This window comes from Crocodylus siamensis, chromosome 1 (assembly GCF_052110815.1).
Source record: "Crocodylus siamensis isolate JL-2025a chromosome 1, ASM5211081v1, whole genome shotgun sequence".
In the NCBI taxonomy this organism is placed as follows: domain Eukaryota; kingdom Metazoa; phylum Chordata; order Crocodylia; family Crocodylidae; genus Crocodylus; species Crocodylus siamensis.
In genome coordinates, this window is record NC_143395.1 from 118,173,955 (window position 1) to 118,195,135 (window position 21,181).

General features: G+C 40.4%; 1 protein-coding gene across 3 annotated transcripts in view; it reads left to right on the forward strand.

Annotated features, from left to right (window-relative positions):
• The window catches only part of PLEKHG1 (pleckstrin homology and RhoGEF domain containing G1), a 202,046-nt gene that overhangs the window by 37,759 nt on the left and 143,106 nt on the right, over positions 1 to 21,181 (forward strand). For all 3 annotated transcript variants that reach the window (XM_090041310.1, XM_090041323.1, XM_090041319.1), the window contains exon 2: positions 13,466 to 13,536. In XM_090041310.1, the coding sequence (XP_089897436.1) occupies positions 13,491 to 13,536 (46 nt within the window). In that variant the 5' untranslated portion in view covers positions 13,466 to 13,490. The remainder of the gene's footprint in view (positions 1 to 13,465; positions 13,537 to 21,181) is intronic.

The following is a 21,181-nucleotide window of genomic DNA, read 5'->3' on the forward strand; positions in this document are numbered from 1 at the left end:
ACCAGATCAGTGTGTAAGATCAACATGATCTTAATATGCTACTGTGGACAGGCTAAGATAGTGGTTTCCAACCTTTTTAGATTCAAGGCACCCCTCAGAAAATGCCAGCTCTTTCTTACCTTTACTTGTTTCTAGTCTGTGGAAAAATAATAGAGCAATTCTGTTGCAAAGAACTTGGAAAGAGCACAGAATGTTTGTAACACCATAGGTCCTGTTTTAAATCTCTGGATTTATCTTGTATAGGTGTTTGCACACATAGCAGTCCTAATTTTCGGTGGCACTCTTAAAAGGTTCTCATGGCATCTTGGCTGGGAATTACTGGTCTAGGAACCAGCTGATACAGAAATGGAAATATGACATAGAAGCACCACATGCAGTATAAGCAAGTAGAATGCACGCATGCAAAGCAAATATATTAGGGTTACCATACGTCTGGGTTTTTCTGGACATGTCCTCTTTTTGGGTCCCCCCATCTCCATCCAAGGAGGTTTTTTTTAAATATCAGCAAATGTCTGGGATTTTGCTCTACCTCTTCTTCCTGATACTTTCCAGCTTGCCCCAGCAAGGAGCTGCTTGGGGACTTGGGGGGAAGGGAGGCAGAGCCATCCTGTGTGTCTGCGTGCAGGCCCTGGCAGCTGCATGCAGATAAGTCCATGTGTGTGTGACTGCAGATCCTGGAGCTGCAGCAGGATGGGGAGGTACCTGCCCCTCTAGTGCGGGAAGGGGGTGGAGAGATTTTTGGGGGGCAGCAGGGAGCAGTGTGGGCAGCAGGGCTGGGAGGGACAGGGGCCTGTGGGTCAGGAATGATGGACATTAGCATGGATGGGGGTACTGTGGGTTGGGAGTGAGGGGCACCAGCATGGTCTGGGGGGTGCGGTACTGTGGTTTGGGTGTAAGGGACAGGGGCAAGGCACAGGCATATCACTGCCCCTCTCCCCCCCACAGTCATATACCTCCTGCCTCCCTACCCCCACAGGAGTCCTTTTTTTTGAACCTGGAAATATGGTAACCCTAAATATATTATCTTAGAATGAGAAGTATTTAAATTATAGTCTCCCTTTAGGATTTTGTGTCATTGCCAATCCAGCATCCAAACACCTATATAGTGGACTCCGTTCCATTTAATGTCTGAATTACTCTTTGTCACTACTTAGCAAAGTTCTTTGTGTTTGAACAAAGGCTTTGCTTCCTTATGGCCTCTGTGGCTTTTTTCCCTGCTATATGATACCCTGGTGAGGTCATGCAGCTGAGTCTCTAATACTGCAGTCACTTTCAATACAATGTGTTTGATAGCTTAAGCAAAGGCTCAAGGAGGAGAAGCTTGGTTTGTTAAATGCACTCACACAGCACTGGTAAGAGAAACACAAAGCGAAACAAGTAATTGGTAGGCTTTTAATGCTTTATAAGTAAATATTGGGGTCATGGCATTCTTCCAAGCAGCTTATCATGAAGAACATTTGTACAGGATCCTTCTTCTGCCCTTGCTTATTCTTCTGTCTTCTTAGTCTGCATCTGACTAGTCTGACCCAAACTCACAGCTGGGATGCAGGCACTGGGACTGCAATAACAAAATTCTAAGTTTTGAAAAGTAGTTTTATGACTGACAATCCTACTCCCTCTAGGTTTTCTTTCCTTGTGTGAGTGCCCTGTTAATGTATTCATTCTTTCTGAAAGGTTTACATAGTCCAAGGCTTTTGTTATAAACTAACAGTGTTGTTCCAGTTATGGTGCTAAACTATACTAGTGAGATATTGTTGGTTAAAATGGATTTATATACATTATGTTTACTTTAGTGTTACATTGCTTTGCAGTGAAGATCAAATATATCTCTAATTCCTTTCCTTTTATTTTTCTGCCCATTTCATATGGGCAGTGCATCTTTTGTGAAAAAGAGGAGATATTGGAGGTCATTAAAGACACCAACATTGCCTACTTAAGTTTGAGTCAAGAATCTGTTTGACAGGTATAGGTGGGTATGTGCCTTTCTGTGTGAGGGTGGTGGGAGAACTAATACTAGTCTGACTTGGTGTGTATGTTTGATCACGACTCCCTCTAGTGACCAGATCCAGTTACAAGTGACTTACAATATTGTAGAACTGAACAAATACTGTGCTTTTGTGCTGAAAATTACAGGTTTGATTCCAGTCAATTGTGTGTTTGTGTGTGTACCCACACAGTCACAGTTCTTTACGGCACAAGTAGAAAATTTATTCTAAATTGCTTGTTCTTTCCTGCATTGTAGCTTTTGTAGGTAAATAGCTTTCCACTTTCTTAATTAATAGGTAGTTTGTTATGCACATTTTTAAACAGTGGAAATCTAGTTAGCTGAAAATAGATTGAAATGCTTTACAAAGCTCCTTTGGTCCAAAAATATAAATAAACTTTTGAAAATGTCAAACCATTGTGTGTTAATTCTTGTCTGAGGCTTTTGAATAGACTTGATTCAAATGTTGTGTCCCTACCTCCAATTGCCCACCTTCCCCTTGTAAAAGCCCCAAGCAGCTGCTTGCTAGGGCAAGCTGGGAAATGCTGAGAAAGCAGAGGCAGAGCAAAATCCGGGCATTTGTTGATATTTTTAAAAACTGTCCAGGTGGCAATGGGAGGACCCAAAAGGAGGACGTGTCTGGGAAACTGGGACATAGGATAGCTGTAATATAGGATGTTATCTGTATGCTAAGCAGTCTAGTTGCAAGCAACATCAAGTAGCAACAGTGCTTTGTGATCCACAGTGACTAATTTTTGCTTTCCTGGTGGAGTTAGTATTGACTTTTTACCTCTAGATCCCTAAACAGCCTGGTACTGGCCTCCTTGGCAGACTTCCTTTTCCCTCCTGTGTTACTGCCCCAGGATATAGTCCAGGAAGATTTTATGCTACCTTGTCCCTGTTCTGATATATTCCAGCTCTGTTGAACTTCAAGACTGATTACAAAGACCTTCTGTTTTCCCAAGCTTTGAATCAGGGAAAGTGTATAAAGATATAGTATGTAATGAGTTGGGGTAATTTTCAGGTTTCCATTTTTCCTGCTCGGGGGGGGGGGTGTGTGTGTGTGTGTGTGTGTGTGTGTGTGTGTGTGTGTGTGTGTGTGTGTGACAGAATATATACATGTAATGGGTGAGTGGGTGATTTTTAAAAAAACACATAGCCTTGTGTGGTTACTTTGATCTAGCTATAACAACAATACAAGAAGCATTTATTTAAGTAAATTTAAACAGCTAGAGTTTATTTTTATGACTCTAAAGGTAATCAGAACACACTTCAAAAAACCAAAAGCAAGATAGAATAGTACTGCTTGTTTTGGGCTGACCAGTGAGAATAGCCTGGTGTCACTAAGTGGTACCACCCACGTTACAAAGGAGTACAGTGTTGCATCCTAAAGAAGGAGCAGGTGCCACCTGCAGGATCCTTTTAGAACAGGTGTCCCAGACACAGGAACTTGAAAACTAAATAAAAAAGAGCTGTCACAAACTGGTTAATCATATGAGATTTGGTTATGTTGTATTCCACTGATTGCTGCAGAGCATAGGGGACAGTACATGGTTTGATGTTTAACTAACTTAACTCTGATCACCAGCACTAATAAAGTAAAGGGGACTGGTACCAAAAATATTTGTTAGGAGTTTGCCCCTGTGTGCCAAAATTTCCTTTTTTCTGTAAATCATATTTTAAAAAATGGATTAACATTCACAAGAATTACATAGACTATGGATTAGGAGTATTGCTGTTGGGCTGCTGTTGAGTTTATAAATTGTGAAAGTACTTTTGCAATGATTTGTGCATTTTACTACCTTAGAAACGTAGAGCGAAACTTCTATTTTATATTCAGAACTCGTATCTGTTTATTTGTTGCTAGGGTTTTGTATTGATACCCATGCCAAGTATCAATAGATTCATGTAATGGACTTCCTAGTTTGGCATGTGAATTTTGATTTTTCTCTCTGTCTCTGTTTTTTCCCACTGCTTAAAGAGAGCTCTGTTTGGGGTAGGTTTCCTTTTCTTCTTTGTTTTATTTTGTTACTGTTCCTTTTGAAGTATTTCAAGCAGTTAAGTGGAAGACGGTCTTGCAATGTGATTGAAAGTTGGTCAAACACCAGATTAGTCTAATCTCCTCAAGCAGCTCATTCTGCACCCCTTACTAGAGAATGTCTTTGTCATATATTTTATCTTGGACTTCATGAGCTGCATTGCCTCAGGAAGGAAAATACTGTCCTAGTTCACAGACTGAAGTGCAATTGGTAATGTAGTTGCAACCTGATCCACTAATTGGCTTGAAGAATGTAATCAAGGCCTTCAACTGGCACAAGAAATGGAATGGAAGTAAACAGAGGAACTGGGGCAGAATGATGATATATATACTCATAGAAACAGAACCAAGAAGACAGGCAGCCACATTCTGTACATACTCATCCATTTGTGTTGGTTTTCAGCTTCAACTAGAGAGTAGCCTAAGACAGAAAAGACACATGTTCTGATTGAGGTAGTTACCCATGTTAGTCTGAAGTTGGTCGGAAGGCAGAGTAGATTTGAAACCTTTATAGACTAACTAAATAAGATATATATATATAGAAGAACTTACAGTTATAATAACTTGTATATAACTTGTGTGTGTATATATATGCATGTGTGAGATATAGAAACTTCATAGAATAAAAAAGATATCTATCTATCTAGATATAAATATATATCTCGATATAGATATCCATCTATAATAGAAAGAGAGCACAAGATTTCATGAACCCAAGTTCAGCTCAGTATGCGGATCTGTGACTAGGTCTTCTTTTGCTGCTCTGATGCTATTTAACTCAGAGATAAAACAGTACAAGGCTTCAGGATTCCAGTGAGGGTGTGGAGGGGGTTGCTGGTATGCCTTATATTGGCAGGACAGCCAGTCTTAAAATAATCACCTTTTTATTTTGCTGTTAATATTAGCCATGCTTTATCACAGCTAAACTATGAAACTGCTATTTATACGTGATCGTATTTTTGGGGACAGCGCTAACTTGGCATGATGTGACTGTGTTAGCAGAATTTCCAGTAAAGCAGTATTTGCTGAGAAGCTTTTGCTGAAAGAGTCTGTTGTTGAATTCGATCTGTTCAGGAGACATGGTATACAGGAGATGTTAATAATTCAATATGGAGAAAGAGGTCAAAAGATAGAGTTGGGAACAGGAATGGATGATGATGCCCCCTTCCACTCCCCACCTGCCCCAAAGCATAAGAGAGTGCCATTTTTGCATAGTGACAGCTACAAGTAATGTCTTCAGTAGTAACATCGCCATTTGTATGATTCCTTGAATGCAGCATTTTAATAAAGCTTTATGGGAATGGAAATAAGCAGCCTTTCCTACTTCGTGAAGTTTTGAGCAAACAAAGAATTTCAAAATCATCTGTGAAAATGCAATTCCTGAAAAACATTGTTTTGGTTTAAACTTATCAATTTTATTTTCGTATTCTTAATATTATAATGAATTTCAAAATGAGAAATCACAACGATCCATTCTGAAAATGTTAGAATGCAGAATTTGAGTCTTATACGTGTGTTCTCCATGTGTTTTTTTTTCTCCTTAAAATGAAATTTCATCTGTGTCAATATGATCCCATGAGAAATTTTGGTTTTGACAAAACTATATTTTCCTATAGGAAAAAATGCTAACAGAACATCTGAACAACTTTTATTTTTGTTAGTCGCTTCCATCTGAAGAATGTATCCTAATTAAGTTTTCTAAAGAATAATATAGGGTTTGTGACAGCTGAAGTAGTCGGGACAGCCCCGTGCTCAGGCAGAAGAGATGGGACCTGGTACAGCTGTTCGATAAAGCGCTCTAACAGAAAACACCTTAGGTTAGTATGCATCCATCAAGGGTTAACTTAGAGCACGATCCACCATTTTTAAAGTGCTGTAAGAGCCCTGAACTTTTGTTCAGTTATGCCTTTAGAGTGCTTTCTGCTGGTTTAATGTACGATATGTGTACCTTCTATATCTAGCCCAGAGGGCAAATTGCTAGTACCCGGTTATTGATTCGAGTTTTGGGTGGCGAAGAAACTCAAATTGTACCATTTTGTGAGGTTTTTCACACTGGATGATATCCAGTGTGGGAGCTGGGTATTATTTAAATAAATGGAGTGGGGAAGGGAGGGCTAAACCCAGTTAGGGTACAACAAACAATACAATCTCAGTATTTGAATTGGTTAATTTTCTCTTTTGATTTTTACCTAATTCTGTATCTACCATCATTTTGATTTAATACACTGAAAGACCTTGGAGAGAAAAGAAGGTTTCTTGGAATCTGTGCATTATTACTGAACTGAACAGAAGTAGGAAGAGCCAGAAATCTCATGAAGTGCTCCTGATGTATTATTTTTCAGACCTATTTTGCAGGCTCAAAATATTTGCTTAGTTCAAATGACAATCCAAACATTAAGATTTTTTTACTTTAAACTCCTGGTTCTTTCTGGAGTACCACTTCATTTTTGTTTCTATCTAGAGAATAAAAATGGGAACTAATAAAAACATTTATGGTCACTGAGAGAGAATGACTGACCTGAAGAATCTTTAAAAAAGAAAGCTAAAATTTCAATTCATAGCTGTTTAGAACAATTAAAAATATGTTCAGTAATGTTTATTTTTAATAAAGTATGAGTCATTTAAGAGATTACAAAGCCAACTATACTTTAGGACAGTTTGCTTACTGTACTATTGTCTATGTTGCACGAATGAATGGCATTTGAGTTATGTGGGTTTTTTTTAACTTTTATAAACAATAAATATCTTTTAGTTGTTGATGTGCTCCTGTTTTTGCATGTTGTAGCAAATGGAAGTTTAACAATTTCTCATTTTTGCTCTATTTGTTAGAGTAGGGGTTGTCGACTGGGGGTACACATACCCTGGAGGGTACTTGGAAAGTACTAGGGGATGTGGGCAGTATGAACGGGGTTGAGTGGGGTGCAAGGGCAGCAGCTCCCCTCTGTGGGCTTTGCAGGTGCTGCCCAGCCAGCTGGATGGTGGGGGTGGCTTGCACGCAGCTGCCACCCTGTGTTGCAACTGCATGCCCCCCTCGCTCCATGTTTGGCTGCAACCCCCCACACCCCACCCCTGCTCTGCCAGCAGGGGTTGTCTACTGGGGGTACACATACCCCCAGAGGTACTAGGGGGTACGGGCAGGCAAGCAGTATGAGCAGGGTTGGGAGAGGGGCGAGGGCAGCAGCTCCCCTCTGTGGACTTCACAGGTGCTACAGACAACCTCTGCTTAAAAAAGGTTGAAAACCCCTGAGTTTGCAGCATTTCTCAGTTTTGAGGGGAAAATCATATGATCCTGACAATGTTAAAGAAATTTTGTTCTAAGACCTACCACTGGGCCCTTTTGGGTGGTCCTGGTTGATTTTGGTATGTACAAATGCATGCTTTTGGTTTCTGCTAGTCTCGCTTACTTTACTTGAGAAATATAAACAGTATCACTGTGTTTATTCATAAACTTATAGCTAAATACATATTGCGTAGAAGTCTTTCTAATTGTAGTGTTCCTGTGAAGAGTGCCTAAATACATGTAAATTACTTAGAATTACAAATACTGCAGCTTTTATACTCAGTCCTGGACACGAGAAGTTTTAAGTTGGCATAATAATATTGTGTCAACTAATGCTCAAATAAAAGACATTCAGAGGTGTCTTGGAAGTTTTCATGAGATTCCTATTGTAACTGAACTTACAACTACTTTCTTAATTTAATAAGTAATGCTTATGTTGAAGCTGTTTGCGGCAGGCCATACTGAGAAACATTAAAAAGTCATAAGTGGGCCTCAACATCAAAAAATCATGAAGCTGCCTTAAAATTCATGGCGTTGGGGTAGTGGTACAGGGAAGGTGTTGTGATTTACTTTATGGTTTTAGAGTCTTCAGCCTGTACCCACAATTGTCAAGCTTCACTATGCAAATGATGCACAAATGCGGTTCATTTCCTTGGAGGCGTGCAGAGATCACAGACACACAAACATCAGCCGGCACAAAAGGTTGTATTTGTTTGAAAACAAGGTCAGAGTGGGGCATTGATGCCCAAATCAGCTTCTGACAAACTAATTGTGTTTGCAAGCGGAATTTATCTTCTCTCTCCTGAGCAGTGTGCAGACACCGGAACTCTTACAGCTACTTCCGTTTCATACAAGCATACATGTAGTTACATCATTACATACATCGCATGTATAGTATAATTAGCTACTTAAGTATGCGGGGCGGAGAGATGAATATGTAACAGTTCATTAAGCATGATCAAAACCACAACAGTTCACTAACAGTTCATACCCCAAGGCCACACGCAGTTGAATTCCAGCTTCTGTAATCAGCATGAGAAAGGCTAAGGCAGGTGAGGGGGAGAAAGAAGCCTTGGGCAGTATTTCTTTCTTCTCAGGTGCAAGATGCAAGCTAGGCATTTCTAACAATATTCCATTTCTAACACAAATATGAGAGCTAAGAACTTCCTTCTTTTTTTTTTTCATATGAAAGCTGAGATTTTGCTATAGTCACTTGTTTCCAAGAACTGGGTTTTGACTCAAATAGAATATGACTTGCAAAACAGCCATGAGACTTGGGAGTACCAAGTTCACTGGAAAAAAGCACATGAAATTAATATAATTTGAAAATAATATTAATTTATCTAGAAGATCTGGCTGTTTGTTGATCATTCTTGTACGCTACTCTATTATGCTTCTTTTCTGCAAAGCTAACATCTCTTAATAGCTTTATCTACATGACAAGATCCCAATGTGTAGGGCTGGGCGGGGGCAGTGCCAGCTCCACCAGACCCAGTCCCAACACGTGAGGGTGGTGCTTAATCCCCCTGGACTCCATCCCAGAGCACAGGGCATGGGATGGGGCAGTGCCAGGCCCCAGAACCCTGTCTGGCCCGCAGTTGGGTTCTGTGCCACTCATCTGACCCATGAGGCCAAAAGGCTGAGCACCACTGCTGTACATCATGGGTCAGCAACTTACAGTGCTAGGATCAGATCCGATATGTGGAACCTTTAGATCCGGCCTATGGAACCGTGACTTTGGTGTCATCCAGCAGCAAGGTGACACTGCCGACACTGTCTCACAATCGGGTGCAGAGATGAAACATGCAAAGAATGCACCTAGGGAAGTTCTTTATCACCCTTCCCACCCACCCTTTGGCCTGTACCTTCTGGTTTCTTCATATAGGAGTAGTAGCAATCACCAGCGCAGGTACTGTGTGTGATGGAGTAAAAGGCCTTCAGGGAACTGCAGTTTTTTACAGTGGAGTTAGCCGTTGCTCAGGACAAACTGTCACATTATTTTTGTTTCTGAAGCCTATGCCAAAGGGGCAAAAAAAAAAAAAAATGATGATTTTGGCATGGGATCAAACCTTCCCTGAGCAGCAGCAAACTCTACTACCAGTCTGCAAGTTTCCCAGAGCAGTTCGTGTTCTGTGATATGCACTGCCTGTGCTGGTGCTTCCCACAGCTAGGAAGTACAGGTGGATGGAAGGATGAGGTGTCCATCCTGATCCTTCTGGTGCCCTGCCCCTTAGTTAGGGGTGGGAAAAATGTGGCCCGCAGGCCAAATGCGACCCACCAGGCCATTCTATCTGGCCTGTGGGGCCATAAAAAATTTAGAAAATTAATATTTATCTGCCCTTGGCTGCCTGCCATGTGGCCCTTGATGGCTTGCCAAAAACCAGTAAGCAGCCCTCTGCCCAAAATAATTGCCTGCCCCTGCCTTACGTGGTGCTTGGGGCACATGCCCTGCTTCTCCCTCTCCCCTCCCCCAACCAAGAAGTTATGCTAAGACCATGTTTTAAAGATTTTCTAGAAAATATGATTGGCCCCTTTTAATTTGCATTTGCTTAAACACATATTTTATTTTAATATGATAAAAAGTAGCATCTATTATGATACAGCAGTTTAATGCAAAGCTGCCAAATTGAGAAATTTGTGAAAAACCTTTAGTGGAATAGTAGTGTTTGGATTTTCAAAATTGTTTCTCGTGGCAGTTAAAGCTGTTGAAAGTCTCTCAATTAGTTCAGTAAACACTATATTTTGAGGAGTAATTGAATGACCCTAAATTCAATTTATGAGTGCATTATTAAAAAGCCCATGCATTGAACTACCAGCTTGAATACTGTTTGTTATTTTGCAGCAAACACTGTCATGCTTAAAGAAGAGGCACACACGCATAAACTCTTGAGATGTAAATGTTGGCAGATGTCTCATTCTACACGTAATGTTCTCAGATTGTGATGTCACAAAAGCCAGGTTATGACTTTTTAAAAGTGCAAGTAGAAAGGAATGCTTGTCTTTAATGGGCAGGGAAATTTACATGCAAAATAAACATAGAATATTCCTGCCAAGAAAATAAATTCTTATGTGAATGCTCTCTTTTTGCTATTTAACTCCAGTACAAAACTCCCCTTTAAAAATATCTTAGTTATTTGTGAAAGAGATTAGCAATTTTAATCGAATGGGATCACTGGATTACCCTCAGTATGTTTTTCTGGTTAATGACACTTAAATGTTTATCCTAATTCTGGGATGTTCAGACAGAAAGGATGTTGATAAAATACTCATATTTTGAAGTTTTAATGTTGTTGTACTCTGCATTTTTAATTTTAAACTTTTTATTTAAATGCCTTGAATTTACAGAAGCAATTTTCTGGCATTCTAAAAGAAATTAAAAAATTAAATACTATATTAATTCATGTGATTATTTCATTCAGATATATCCCATTGTTAACTAGTACCTATTGGCTTTACTGGTAAATTACTGAGTACTAAGTGTTTTATGCGTTGGCTCAGTATTCAGAAACCATATGTATCACTTCATTGAATTCAGATTGATGTTTAGCTTGCCAAGCCTTTGGAATTAGTGTCTGTGTATTTATTCTAACCAACTGTTTAACAGTGATAAGCACAGGTAATTAATTTGGAGTAATCTGTTTAAAAAACAGATGCAGATTCATTTTTAATCCCTGCTAGAGAGTGGCTACAATCCGTGTTTCTGTTTTATTATAGATTTTAATACTTAAAGGATTTCTCCGAAACTTCAAGCTATCAGGGCCTTGTTTGTTTAAATTGTATAGAAAAGTGTGCAGTAGTAGCTATCCCTACAGTCACATGGACAGTGATCTTTTTGAATAAATGCTTATAATAATAGAAATTATCTTAGTGGCAGGAGGTGGAAAATCATCAGCAGTTTCAAGACGTATAGTAGTTACCTATATTCTGTGTGTGACATTTAGCTAAGAAAAAAAAATCAGGCAAGATTTGAAGTAACTGGGGTTTTTTTAATTGAACAAAGATTGAAAGATTTGAGCCTGAACTGCCATGAACCAAATTATTTTATATAGTCTTAAGTAATGGAGATAAGTGAGCAGTAATTTATTTCCTATAGTCTGATTTTGGATTTCACCCAGCGATATCTTAAAATCATGCCCAGTGCTCCTAAATTTTGAATATGTATTTAAAACTGTGAAATTTCAGCACAGGGATGGTATGCCTGGTATATATCTAATTAAAATTTCTAAGAAATCACAAATATATTGCATTGTTTACATTTTGTATATACACAGACCTTTGTTGGAGATCTGTGCTGCATTCTTGTTTGGTAGATCTGGTAATAGGAATTTAGACAAATCCTATGAATCAGATAAAGGCATAACAGTTAAAAAAAAATAAATCTTAACCACCTCTCTTAGCTGTGCAATAAACTGACTTTGGGAAGATATGGAAGTCTCCCAGAACTTTGTATTCAGTGCCCTTGTAGCCCTTCCTCTGCATTCTAGAAATTATCCATACAAATAAAGCAACTCTCCTTATGCAAGGAAGCTACTAGGGATAGAAAATTTGAGTGATTCTGGATGACTTTTTTCATTTAGTGCCAAAAAAAATTAGGCTGCCTAGTTCATTACAAACATGTATGGTGTTATATATTGCACTGTGCTTCACAAATCGTGAACAAAGACATGCGTCCTGTCCCAAACAGATTTATACCTTTGTCTCCCAGGTGAGATACTAATGTCACTCTAATTAGTGATAAGGAAATCTTGAATCATTCAAATGCTTAAAAGCGGGACTTGAAAAATGTTTCAGATGTGATTTAGCCATGGACTCATACAAAAGAGAAGGAGGACCAATTGATGGAGGGCTAGTCTGTGGGTTGCTGCCTAGCTGCCAGTCCCTTCATTGGTTTTGCTGCTGTGGTGGCTGGGTTGGTTCCCCAGGCTTCCCCTCCCTTGTCCAGCTTTCATTTCATCCCCCCAGCTCCTGGGGGCATGGTGGTGTTGTGTAAGGATGCAGGGCTGTGCATGCTGCATATATGACACCTGACAAAGAAATCAGCTGGGTTTTGCATGCTGTAAACAGAAGGGAAGATCTGGACAACATACGGTTGTGGGGAGAGGGGCACTGCTCAGCCAGAGCTCCTTAGTGAGGTGTTTAAAGTTTGACGGCCAAAGCCTTCCCTCAACCAGTGTGCTGTCTGGAGCGGGGTTTTGTCTGCTCTGACAGGCCTGAGTGAACTGGACCTGGGATGCTCTGGGGTTGAGACTGACAATCAGCTGACTGTCAGTCCCAGTCCCTGGAAGGCCCTGGGTCTCTACTGGGACCTGGGATTGTCCATCAGGGCCAACAATCAGCTGATTGTTGGCTCCGCATATAGGCACCCAGATTTCTACTAGCCAATGCAGGGAGAGCCAAAGGCAAGTAGTAATGGCACTATTGGGAAATGATCCCCAATCGCAAAATCATGCCTTCATCCATATACATGTGGCATGGCAAGAGATGTGATTATTAGGTTCATGGATTGGATCCAATCAAGCCATTAAATTAATGTGTGCCAGTGGCCTCTGAAGGGCTGCCCATATTTAGGGAGAAGGGTAATCTAACAAATCTTGTCCCTCTCTAAATATATAGTCCTATTTAAGAGTGAGATCACAAACAACAATCTAGTAGTATTTAAAATAAACAAACACTCTCTTACAAATAACTCATGTAAAAACATTGTTTTAAAAACTCAGGATTGGTAGATGTTATAATATATGCTATAAAACTTAGAGAGAGAATTCTATTAAATTTTGTTAAGAAGTGGGTATGAATAGCTCCTCCATTGCATAGTAGGAAGACAGGTATTTGACTGAGAATTCAGTTAAAAATGTAGAACTTGAAGGAAAAAAAGTCTGTCAGACCAATTGCTGATATGCCTTATTTATTAAAATGATCACAGGTATCTGTCAGATTCCTTGTACTATCCATCTAGGTTAGTAAACCCTTACTGCTGTTTTAATATGTAAGTCCTGCTATCTTGTTAAAGACACTTGGAATTAGTGGCATTCTTCAATTTTTTTGAGGGGGTGGAGGTGACTGAAGCTGAAACTATAACCCTAACCTGTGGGAGGAAAGGTGTCTTTCACCTGGAATGTACTGACTGTGCCTGAGAATACTTTTCTTTCTTTATATCCCTCAGGTTTCAGTAACCTGGTCTTGTTGAGATGCCAGATAAAACAGGGGGTCCGGAAGCTGTCCCCAGGAATGAAGGTTAGTATTGTTTTCTTGTTGAGAAACTTCTTTCTTTCTTTTTCTCAGACTAAATATTGATGGTGTGGGGCATAACCTTTATATCGTTGGTGAATCTAACTTGGAAAAGATGTTAAAATGTTGATAATCAGTTTTCATTGAATTTTTGACTTCCAGAAAAATTATGCATATTTATGCATATTTTTCAGATGTTTGTCCAAATATTGATTACTTTTCACTTATTAGTGAATAGCCTCTTTCCTATAACATTTATTGCTTGAAGTAGTTTAAATAAACAATATTTGTTAATATGTAGAGAGGCTCAGTGAGCTGCCATTTTTTTAAATGGTGCCTAATACTTTGTTGGCAGTGAGAATATGTTCATTTTCTGTGGTCAGTATTTCAATGCGAGAGAATGAAATTCAACTTCCGGATCTGTATGCAAGCGCCTAAATAAGTAATCTCAAAATTCAAAGGTGTGAACATCCTTGATTCTCATTGAAATTAACTGAATCTTCAAATAGTATCAATTCTGAGAATCTGGATAAGTTTCTAACATTTGAAAGTTTTAGATTCAATTCCTAGTGAGAATTATTTTTTACAAATCTACTGTATATTTAGCGTTCTTCTCTTAGAATCATTTGCGAGTAGAAGTAGAAGCCTTTTATAGGTCATGGCTTAAGAAACTTCAGTATAGGTGAGGATTTGACCTATACCTGTAGTCTGTTGCACAACTGGCCATTTGCCCTGATGCTGATTTACCAAGCTCTCCGTCTCCACCCATTAAAAAATAAGCAACTTATAATTGCGAGATTTCCTTGGGAAAACATCCTTAGCTTAACTACAAAGAGCCTGTCTACTAGTTTCTGTTGCTTTGGTTACTGTGTAGTTCAGCAGATTTTGCCAAGGGCATTATGAAAGCGGTAAGATGACATGTGTACCTTTATGTCAAACCCTCCAGATGACTACACTCTTAGGTACAAGCCACATATTTTTATATACCTAAGTTATGAATAAGCATTGTGCCATAAAAACGTGTGATTTTTAAGTACTGTACTACTTTCAGAAATTTGTGATTTGGAGCAGTTTACTCTCATGTACTTTAGCCTTATATTTCTTTAAGGAAGCTAGGTAAACATGTCTAGGGTTTTCCAGTAGCAGCGTAAGTAAAACCAGAGTGTAATCCATGTAGAAAAGTCTGCATTTCACACTGCAACTGCTGTAATTCACTACTGTTCCTGCTTCCTTTCCCAAAGCAGTTCAAGAGAAGACTTTTCCACTAAAAATGTGACTTCATTGCCTTTTTCTAGAATGCATTTTAATTTACTACTTAAGGAAGGGATATAGTCAGGTTCTGGTCACAGGTTTGTTTTGGCTCAAGGATGGGATTTCTGATGGCACTGATCATGAGGCAGTCTCAGAACAGAGGGAAAAGAGTCTTTCAACATAGTGACCCTCTCAAGTTGGAAAGGTCATACAGATCTCCTTGATGCCACACTCTCAGAAAAGTCAGAAGGCCTATATTCATATCCCACTTTGTCACCATGAATTGCATCGTCTTTGTTCTTCTAGCCAGCCACAATGGATTAATTTAAGACAACAAGATTTTAAATTGCTAAGTAGAAAGCCTTGGTTTTGAAATGATTGATTTTGATTTAGTTTTCCATTTGTATTTCACTTATTTTCTAAAGAAAGATGCATTCTTATTGATGTAACAGTAAAATTGCAGATTAACAACTGAGTATTGGACCCTTTATCCTTGAATTGATATATCTGTTTGCTTCCTAGGAGGGTGCACTATGACTATATATATTTATTTAAGCAATTATATAGTTTAATATTTTCAGATAATTATTAATTTTACATTTTACTATGTTACAGAATAGTAAATTATACTAATACTTATTTGCTAGGTAATTAACCTTTTGTTCATGATTTGTTTCAAGCAGCTACATTAGGATGGTACTAGAATTTAACTGAATACACAAAACTTCCATGTTCTGGGATTCATAAATTTTGAAAACTGAGCCAATTAGAGCTCAGATAGGATAAAGTTTGTGATCAACCAGGTGGGCTCAATACATGATCCTGAAAGTTCCCAGAAAACAAGGAATGGTTTCATAGATGGAGGCCCCAAACCATATTCCTTTTTCCCCATTTTAGTTGACATTTGTAAAAGAGAATGATTTCTTTTGACCAGAGTTGCCAATAGGTAAAGAAACTTTTCAGAAACTTCTCATTAATAAAGCCAGGTTCTGAAGACTGTCAAGAAGAAGGCCTTTTGAGTTTCTGGTGAATTTTAGATTACTTTGTGCTTGTAATAGTGATAGGTAAGGAAAAATAGATGAAAACATGCAAAATATACAAAGAACCCTTATGTGGAGCCAGAACTTCTATTTATTTGAAAAATTGTTTCCTGAAATATTCCTGTTTTTTTTTTTTCCTTTGTTCCTGTGGCTCATACAGGGGCCAACAGGGAGTGGCAGGGGTACTGAAGAGGTAAAAGTTGAAAAAGGGATCTGTTTTTCCCACCAAGGCTATACATCTTAATTTTCTCTTTGCAGGAGCTACATTTTTTCCTTCTTGTCCAGCGTAGTGCCAGCATTACACTGTTGCAGACTCTATGCACTAGTTATAACTCAGTCTAAATGAAAATAAGGTTTACAGTTGATATTTTCTAGTTTTCCATAATTCTGCATTACATTAAATACATTTTTGCAGAGTGAAAATACTGTGCACTGCTGTAGTCTTTATTTTTAAACTCTTAAACTCTTTTGTTTTAAGAAAGTTGTTTTTTTCTTTTAAGCAAGACATTGCTTCAGGAGCTTATAAATAATTTTGTTGGTTTTAGTGTTACTGACATGTCAGCTGCCTTTGGTCCTGTCTATACTGAATACTGTTACTGTTACTATGTTGACTAGGAATGTGTGTATGTTGCAAGGGGTGGGGGGCAAAATCGCATCCTTTAGCTTATTGTTCTCCAACTTTTTCCAGCCCAAGGCACACTTACATTAATAAAAAATTTCTGTGGTATACTTGTTAAGGTAGTATTCCCCATCCTCACACTTATGAGCTCATTGTAACTCATTGCTGTGGCATATCTATTCATTTCTGACAACACACCATTGTGTTGTGGCACACTGGTTGGGAAACACTGTGTTGGTGAAGCCTCTGCTGTGACACAGCTATGACAACAGAAGAAGGCTTTTGTTGAGTTAGTTTTGTGTTGTCTGGGGATGTAGTGTAGCTATACTGGAAGGAAAACTCATTTTGTTGGCATACCCTGAGCCTACATCAAGGGATCCTACCAACATAGCTTTAGTGACAGAGGCTCTTTAGTTATTGACAACACTATTATAACCTGCCTGACAATTGACTCCTGAGGTATCTCTCCCCTATTCATCCCCCTTCTCTCTCTCCTCCCCCACCCCCTCCAGCCTGTCTCTCACCCATTGACTCCTCAGTCTACATTTTCACTGACTACCTGTCTTGTATGCAGACCAGACCAGCCTCTGGCTTCTTTACTTTTCATTCCATCCAGGAAGAGCACATACCAACTGCTGAAACTTGCCTAGCCTGACAAAGGGTTTTTGAACCCAAAAGCTTGCTTAATAATTGTTTTCCAACTATTTAAGTTGGTCTAATAAAAGATATCAGATTCACCTAAAGAACCTTGTCTGCCTATGTCTTAAGGCCAGCACGGCTACAACCTACACCCCTGTGACAACCCTGTGGCATTTCACCATCTAATGCTGTTAACCCATAAATTGAAAAGAACCCAAAAACTTCCATGGAAGAGTTAGGAATTAATAATCAGTTTTACAGAACCTTATGCAGATGTCTGACAATATATGTTCCACATTAAATTGAGGAGAATGAATATTTATGGCACGGGTGACAAACTCATTAGGCCCTATGTGCTACATCTGGGCCATAAGCAGTGGCAGTGGTGGTGTTAATCACAGCAGCTTCCAGAGTTTCAGCACAGCTTTGGAACCCATTGATTCATCACTGCTGCTGCTTATCCCTATGCTACTAATGATTTTAGTTGCCAAAGGTGACTAAAACCCTTGATTTCATTGGTGGTTAAAAGTGGGGGGTGGTATTAATGCCCTGGATTCCAGACCTGGTCTAAAACAGCAGGATTTGATACTACTGGTGCAGAGGCTTCAGCAAGCTATGTGGATGAGCCCTATGTGCCAAATACAGCATGTGGAGGAGGATGGTCCAGCCTCCAAGAAGCCTTGTGGGCTGGATGACCCACTTCCTCAGGCCAGATTGACCCCATGGGCATAATGTTTGACACCCCAATTTAGGGTATAAATAGAGAGAACAATTGTATCAGCATCAAAGTATAGTGCATAGGCTGTTATGATACAAATGTTAAGTCTGCATGATTCTATAATTGTGTAAAACTGCTCCAACTTTAACTGTTTCATTCAAGGTTAAAATTACAGCCATTTAGCTTATGTGCATTGATTACAAGTAAGGACTACAAGTTTATGTAGATATAACAGCAGCTCCCCTCTCTGCTTTAAGCACCTAAAATGTACATTTGTCTATGCCTTCAGCTTACTGCATCTTGGTAACATAGAATATCTGTTACAGTTGCCATATTGATACCACAACACAAATCTTCAAACAAGCAATTCCTGTTTTTGAGACCCAATAGTGTATGGTGAACCTTTGTTGTGAGTGGTGGTGAGCACTTGATGATGTTATCCATCTTAAGGTATTTTTGAGTTCTGAGCATCTCAAGGGGATTTTCATAAAGGAAGTGTTGGGGGTCAACTTTTAATCCCCATGAGAAAAATGAAAGACTGCGAGAAGATAGAAAGTGAGAGATTAGAGAACTTGACTCACTCCAGACAGCAAGGTACAGTCATTTTGGTTACTGATACGCATTGGATTCAAAATAACCTAATATTAATGAAGTCAGATGAAAATATGGTTGTGCAGTAGGATGAATGCTTTGTGTTCCTAATGGTGTCTTTTCACTGTATCTCTGTTGTTTATGTAAGTGTTTATGACAGATATTTGAACCGGTGAATGGTAATAGAATGCAGAAGTGAATTTTGAAGGGAGCCTGTACAAGAACACAGAACACAGAAGCTGCTCTGATGCACTGTAATTACAGTGCGTTGGAACAGCATTGATTAATCGAGTCTGTTGGAGTGTGGTAATCACCACACTCCACCAGCCTCCTGCATCTTGTGTATCAGTGTCTCTGCACTTCAAAATGGTGGTGGAGGCATTTGAACTAAAGCTTTAGTTCAAGTGCCTCCACCACCATGTTGAAGCACAGGGATGCTGATACACAAGATGCTACAGTGCTTTAATTAGAGTGGTTCTCAGAGAACTGATCTGATTAAAGTGCCACCTCCCTCTCCACTCCTGGAGCATGTACGAAAGTGCCCTTTGATTTGAATGCATGCATTAAATATGAGAAAAAATAATGGACTTTATAGTGAGTAGGTTAACCTTCTTGAACAGTGCTTTTTCTTGCATATGTCCTTTTACGGGTTCTTGTAAAATGACTTGGTCTGTCCAATCAGCTAGCCGTACAATATACTTTGGTGGAGGTTATAAAACAAAAGCTGAAATTAGGCTTGTGTTGCCAGAGTAACCCTTACTGTAATTGTTTAGATTTCCCTGGGCTCAGGGTGCTGTCTTTGGATACTTTATTTTTTTAATCTTAAATTGTGTGTTTTCAAAGCAGCCATATTAACTACTGTCTCCTTCTGTTCATTTTTTATTACTGTTGTTTAAAATTAAGTTTCCCAAGTTGATGAAAACAGATACAAAACTAGGATGCATTTCCGGAGTCTTACATTTTTAATAAACTCTATGCAAATTCATAAGAGCCAAACAAACAACCCCTCCCCACACAAAAATACTTGAAATAATTAAATGTATGAGAATAAGCTCTGAAGTGTAGTATACTGGATTTCACCTTTCTCAAATGTGCATCCCATGAGTTTCCTAAGCAACTGGCATGGAGTCGGAATAACTTCCTCTGGCACATGTTCATCAGCCTTTTGCTTCTAGAAATCATGTTATTTTCCCTGCCCCATCAGTTTTTAAGCTGTGTTCTTTCTGTGCTGTCCTACATACTTCCCTATGTCCTGACTCTTAGACGTCTTTATCTTCCCCCACCTCCTTTCCATTTCTGCTTTCAGCACTGATCTTAACACCATTTTCTGGTGTTCTGATAAAGCAGAAGCCATAAGGCTGCTTTAAGTGGTTTTTTAAAAAACTGTAAGAAGGTTCCAAATCTGATTAATTGCAACATTATCTAGATGAGTGTTTCAGATCATAATTGGTTAGTCTGGTTAAATTACCAGTCTTGGCAGATATGAAGTAAGTAGCCTGCAAGTCCAAGTAATAAAGTGGTATTAGTTAAACTTGTGAAATATTGAGGTACCTGCGACCGGGCCTGCAGAGAACAGAGATAGGCATCAATTTCATCCTCTGCATCCCTGATCCCCCTCAGCCTGCTCACTTCAGCCTGAAACTCTCTCACCTGCTCCTTCAGGGCCCTACATTGTGCACAGGAGGGACAGGCAAGGGGACCACCACGCCAACCCCCAGTCCTCACCAAGCCTCCCCCACAGACCGGGGGGCCAGGGGCCGCCGACCCCACCATGAGCTCCCTCTGGGTGGAGGCCTCAGAAGAGCCCATAGCAGGCAGCAGCACCAGGTGGGGCCCCTGGCAGCCACAGTCCGTGTCTGCACCATGTCTGCAGAGCTGCGCCTACTGCTTTTGCTCGCTGGAGGTGCTGCTCTGAGCAGCTACCTCATGCCCGTCTTACGCAAATGCTGGTGCAAATCCTGGCGCGCCCTTATAGAGCGCGCCTCTTTGTGTGCACTGTTTGCGCGCACTGCCTGCATGCAACCTGTGAGCGCGGCTCCCTGTTGGGTGAGCTGAAAGGGCTCAGAAGGGCTTCCCCTCCGGATCCGCCTCAGCTGCAGTGTACCCTCTGCCCCACTTACCTTAGGGGGAATCAGCTGTTGCTGCCCCCGCCACTGTCTCGTCTGCAGCTGCTGCCTCTGCTGCCCAGGTAAGGGGGTACACGTGTGTGCGTGTGGCACATGGGCGCCCTGCTCCCTCAGCTCCTGCTCCCCAACTGCCGGGGGAATTTCGAACCATGGGCTTTTTAAAGCCCTGGTTGACCCTTTAGCCAATCAGGACTTCTGGCTAGGCCGGAAGTGTGTGCCAGCAGCCCCGCCCCCTACCGACCCTCCCGCTGGGATCCCAGGGTGGCAGGTAATACCACTCCAAAGGACTAGCCAGAACTGCCCCCCCCCCCCCCCCGCTTGGGGGAAGGGCCCCTGCTAGATCCCCCCTACTTGTCTGCTTGCCTGCCTGCCTGTGTGCGGCTTGGGAGCGCGGCTCCCTGTCGGGCGAGCTAAGAGGGCTCCGAAGGGCTTCCCCTCAAGATCCGCCTCAGCTGTGCCATACCCTCTTCCCCACTTACCTTAGGGGGAATCAGCTGTTGTTGCCCACACTGCTGTCTCCTCTGCAGCTGCTGCCTCCGCAAGGGGGTACATGTTTGTATGTGTGTGGCACACGGGCGCCGTGCTCCCTCCGCTCCTGCTCCCCAACTGAGCAAAGTGAGGACAGTACATACTTTGTGGGCAGGCTGTTTGGGATACTGTGAAATGA